This window comes from Propithecus coquereli, unplaced genomic scaffold (genome assembly GCF_000956105.1).
Source record: "Propithecus coquereli isolate 6110/MARCELLA unplaced genomic scaffold, Pcoq_1.0 Scaffold85, whole genome shotgun sequence".
Lineage (NCBI taxonomy): Eukaryota > Metazoa > Chordata > Mammalia > Primates > Indriidae > Propithecus > Propithecus coquereli.
Window position 1 is genome coordinate 580,629 of NW_012154729.1, and position 5,513 is coordinate 586,141.

The following is a 5,513-nucleotide window of genomic DNA, read 5'->3' on the forward strand; positions in this document are numbered from 1 at the left end:
TAAAAGAAACTGAAATGCAAAAGTAAACAGAGATCCTTAAAAAAAAAAAAAAGCTCTGACCATAGAACTCATGCTAAATGCACAAATGCACTGATACAGTAGTTAGGGATCATTCAACCTTTCTGTTCCTGTCCTTAGAGTTAGAAACTCTAGGAAAATTCTGAATCCTAATCTAATAACGTGCAACGTGTGATGAACTACAGGTACACCGACTCCCCCAATAGAAATGTTCTTTGATGTATGAATAGCATCTCTTATGTACCCCAAATACAAAGTATACTCTTTCAAATAAAAAAGCCTATATTTGAATCTAAAACTCACACCAATAAAGGAATTTATCCTAAATTTTTTATGAAACCTGTTTGTCTCTAAACACTAGAAGTACCTTAAAATAGATTTGTTTCTTAAAATAGCTTTGAGTTCCCAGCAAAATGTAAAAAATTAAGAGGTACATCTGTGAAACCAGCCTAGAAATGAATTACTGGTATTGGCAGTGCTTTATTTAGTTCTATACTGACCTTCAGGACAGTTATAAGGGACTGTCCTCTACTGAGAATGAGAAATATACAATTATCTGACATCCTTTTGGAAACAATAAACTGGAAGCTGGTGCACTCAAAGCATTTCCTCTTCCCTTTCATCTCTGGAAGCTGGATGTGCCATTAAATCACCTACATTGTCAATAAATATCAGCACACCTGGACTGAAAGCAGCTGCAAACTGAGGGGTAAGACAGCAGCCCATGACACTTTACAGTGGGTAAGAGTATCCGCAGGCACAGCAGTGGGAGCAGCTTACCTGCGTGCAGGCAATAATTTAAAAACAATAATAAAACCAACTAAAAGTCAGTTGGCTTTTTATTATCACCATGAACCAGCAATTCTAAACGTCAGTGATAAAACTCTGTACCGGGGCAGATGACTTCCACAGCCCCCGCCCTTGGTATGCTACTGCTCCCATCACAGCAGTATAAATTCGCTGTGTGTGTGTATGTGCACATATATGTATATACATACATAAATGCTTTGAAATACACACACACACACGCATATGTAGTTTAAAACTTAGATAGCTACCAATTTACTCACTGCACAGATACTTCTGTTGACTTAAAGGAAAGGAGAAAGAATACCAATAATTCTTCAGTAGAGCATGACTTTTCAAAATGAACTGTCAAAAATATTAATCCATGTAGATAATCGAATTGGCAGCTGTTGTTTACAAGGTAAATCTAAACACTATGACTGCACATCATTAGGCTTTCTGTTGTTTCTGTAATTATCTGGTTAAAGAGAAATTACTAGTAATTTAGACTTGGTAGAGTAATTCTTAATGAAAACATTAATTAGTAAATCATCAGTCCAGAACCTTCCTGCAGCCAACTTATTTAGTAAATAAAGTATTTTGAGGGCATTCTAGATATCGAAAATCTTTAACCACAAATGAAAAGCTTAATATATTTGATTTAGCATCTAATTCTCCAATTGTTTTACATATATTTAAAGTATAAACTTTCCTAGAAAAATGAGATGTGACATTTGAGTCCTTATTTGGAAAGAAAAATTGGAAGTGAGGGATAGAAAAGCATCCTAATAAACATAAAAAACAACGATGACAACAACACTTACCTAAACCTTCAGATTCAAAGAGATAAGTTTCATCGACCCCAATGTGCCTACACCAGTGAAGGAAGTTTGCAGTATTGTCTCGGGCAAAGAATGAACCTGATGCAGCATCCTTCTTACAGGGCACTTTTCCCATTGGAAAATTCTAGAAAAGAAAAAAGAATAATTTCAAAAAAAATCAAGGATTTTTTCATTAGATATTCATTTTAATATACTAAATAAATGTTCAATGCATTGCATGTAACTAAAAAGTATCCTTAGGGGAAAAAAGATATCTTCAAAAACTATCTTATTTTACTTTAAAGTATATTCCAGAAAATGATTACTAGGAAAACAATCTGGTATATGCTATGTCTCTTCACACATAATTCAATACAAACACAAAATTACCCTGTGCTAAAAGTGAACAGACACTCCTTTTTGCTTACTTCCTTTCATGTAGATTCATAAAAGATGGTTCTGAGTTTTTTGAGACTATCAAATAGGGAAGTAGTTGCCCATTCTTAATTCAAGTTCTTTGAAAATTAATGATCTAAGTTTCACAGAATCTTAATTTTTTGACTTTGAGGCCCAAGAGTATTTGGATAATCCTGCTGAGGCTGAGGGTTTTTTTGTTCTGTTTTGTTTTAGTTGAAATTTTTACTTAAATAAGCAATTCATGTATATGATTTTTTTAACACAATAGGTAAAGTAGGATATAATGTCTTCCTCGCACCTCTACCCCGTAGTTCCTCTCACCCTAGAGAAAACCACTATTACCAGTTCCCTGTATACCCTTCCTGTTGTTATTAATTTTCAAAACTAAAATAGCCTTATGAGTTTTTTCTGATGGAATACAGAATATATAATCATTGCCAAAAGAAAACCAAAAAAAACCAGCAAAATACAAAGATATAAAGAAGGTTAGTATCCTGAAATCCTCTCACTCACATTTTGGTGAGACAGCTCTGTGCACGGTTACACACACAACTGTACCTACAAAATGTCACATAAACATGCTATTCTGCAATTTGATTTCTGTATGTATGTGCATATATACACTTAACAATATGTTGTAGGAGTCCTTTGGAGTTGAAAATAACAGATTTAAATAATCATTTCTAATAAATATGTACTATTCCAATGTGTTTAGGTATAATAATTGTTAACAATTTCTTTATTGATGAACATTTAGGTTGTTCCTAATTTTTTTGTACTATCATTTTGTAAATTTGTGATTAGTTTCTTGGAATAAATTCTTATAAGTAGAATTATATGTCAAAGGATGTACTTTATTTTGAATGGGAGATATATATATCTATCTCTATCTATCTATCTATATATCTCACCCACTGTCCCCCAAGAATGATGATAGTACTTTATATTTCCACCAACCAATGTGTAAGTGCCAGACCCCAAACTCTTGAAAACACCTACATTTCGTGAAAAGAGGAAATCTTATCTACTTCAAATCATGACTTTAGGGTCAATGGAGGAAAATGGTTTAAAAAAAATTATTATTGATTCAATCCAATATTTATAGAATTTACCATTAAGGCAATATATGGAGAATATGAAGAGGATAATTATAACAACAGCAGCTACTACCTGTGTGCCAGGAACCATCACAAGCTCTTTTCTCAATTAACCCTCACAACAATCCTAGAAGAAAGGCACCATGATTGTTCTCAAGAAGAGCTGGCCACTGGATAGCTACTGTGCATCAAGCACTATGCTAGACACCATCTATACATTATCTCATTTAATTCCACCAAACTCTCACAAATAAGTTCTACAAGGTAAATATTAACACCTCCAGTTTACAAAAGAAAACATTTTTCCGGAGGCTCAAAAAGATTAAGTAAATCATTCAAGGTCTCATAGCCAGCTGGGGTGGAAGTTGACAACCTTGTAGAAATGATAAGAAATGTACATAAACAAATTAATATGTGCCAAGACACAAAATCAATACTGTCAAACATTTACTTACCTCTGGTTCTTCAGAGTTGCATGTTTTCACCATGTTTTGAAGAACCTTAATCAGTTGGCATAACAGTACTCCATTATCAAGTTCTTCCAATAATCTTTCTGCCTTAACTTCAATGCCTAAAAACATATTTCAAAGTTAAGACTCTTCTAGAAACAGTAAATTCAAATATGGTTACATTCTTTAAAAAATATGGTTAAAATTTAATTAAATAGAATCAGATTATAGCTGAAACACTAGACAAATATCAGATCAGGTTCCAAGTATTCACTCTTAGAAGGTACAGTCAAAACAGCAAATAATGTCAAGTTAAATGAAAGACAACTGAAATAAAAATATCTGTGATGTGGAAGTGCAGAAAAAATAAAATCAACATCTCTTTGATTTCATTTAGAATGAAATAAATTCACTGCATATTAATATTGCTTACACAAGAAAAAGATTCTCTATAAATAAGATGGACTTTGTTGCAATTTAAAAATTAAAGATAATACTATAAGAAACATCCAGGGAAGATTAACTTTTCACCTCTGAAATTCCTTCTTTAAAAGCATTATTATTGCATAATAAACTTTTAAAAATTATCCAAATCAACTGATATCAAACAACTAGAGTGAGTTTGGTGAATGTATAATTATCTTGGAAGGTAATTATATTTACCTTTAGGATATTCCCTTTTATGAAAACCTTGGAATCCTACATGAAATTCTTTATTTAAAGTGAATTTCTTTTCTGGAAATAAAGTTTGGAGCATTAATCATATTCTCTAGTAGAGTAAAAATTATGATGCTGGACATTCTCCAACCTGACATTTCTTTTTAGATTTCATATGCCCTTATCCCTCAATGCTTCATTTTAATCATTTTAACTACAGTATACATTTCACTCAAAGTCTCATACCTTATACAAGATTAGGTGGGAAAATCAGTAAAAAAAAAAAAAATAGAACTGTATACTTTTTAAAAAATATTTTAATGTTAACAATGAAAATGTTGATTATTCAAAACTTATTGACCTCTTCAGTTAAATTTCAAGTTTCCTAATATTCAAGAAACAAGATTCAGGGTAAATCAGAATATCTCCCAAACTAGAATATAAGCTGGGTAAGAACAAGGATATTGAATATCTTACTCACTAGAGATCCCAGCATGTATTACAGTCACTCCTTGACAAACAGTAAGGCTCTTAGTCAATAGTTATTGAATAAGGGAATCCAATTTTGGGTATTGTATCAAGCCTTACCTAATAAACCAGATAACCAGATTGACAGATCTTCCTGCATGGGCAACAGAGTGGCTGCATGCCTGACAGTTATCCACTCATCATACTGACACACATTAGCCAGTCCTGGCCCGTGTCTGGGAGTCAGAGGACTTCGTGGACTTAGAGGCAGGTCTTCTCCAAACCATACCTAAAGAAAACACCAATCAACTGAATGAATGCAACTTCCGCTAAAAATCATCATAATCTACATCTAGATTTAAATGATGAAGTATAAACCATATATAATAGACATATAGACAAAACTGCAGCAGCTCGCAAGAAGCAAACAGTAGTCCTAGATACCTGAGACATTTTCAGTATTCAATACTGTGGTCGATGTAAGCGAACACCTAATTAACAAATGGATTCTACTATCAAGCCAAGAGGATACAATTCAACAAATAACATTTTTCCTTTACTTGTTAACTGAGTAAGTTTAACGAGTTACTTGACCAGAGTCTTAGCATCTTAGCTGTAAAATGGGTTAATGATTCCTGCCTTAGAAAATACATCTTTGTGGAATTAATCAGAACCTTTAAAAGCTCTGTACTTCTGCTCAGAAACAGGATGTTCGTACTTTGAGACAGGAGTGTACCAACATCCTCATTTGCCAGCAAATTAATAAAGTCCTCTTTCCTTCGAAAGAAAGAAAGAAAGAA

The 5,513-nt window shown here is 33.0% G+C and overlaps 1 protein-coding gene across 1 annotated transcript in view; it reads right to left on the reverse strand.

Moving 5' to 3' along the window:
• Positions 1-5,166, reverse strand: part of GAS2L3 (growth arrest-specific 2 like 3) — a 59,580-nt gene extending 54,414 nt beyond the window's left edge. Inside the window, exons 1-4 of the mRNA XM_012663983.1 lie at positions 5,158-5,166; positions 4,834-5,002; positions 3,595-3,710; positions 1,629-1,770 (exon numbers count right to left, since the gene is read on the reverse strand). Coding sequence (XP_012519437.1) covers positions 1,629-1,770; positions 3,595-3,710; positions 4,834-5,002; positions 5,158-5,166 — 436 coding nt within the window. The remainder of the gene's footprint in view (positions 1-1,628; positions 1,771-3,594; positions 3,711-4,833; positions 5,003-5,157) is intronic.
• Positions 5,167-5,513: the final 347 nt, after the last annotated feature.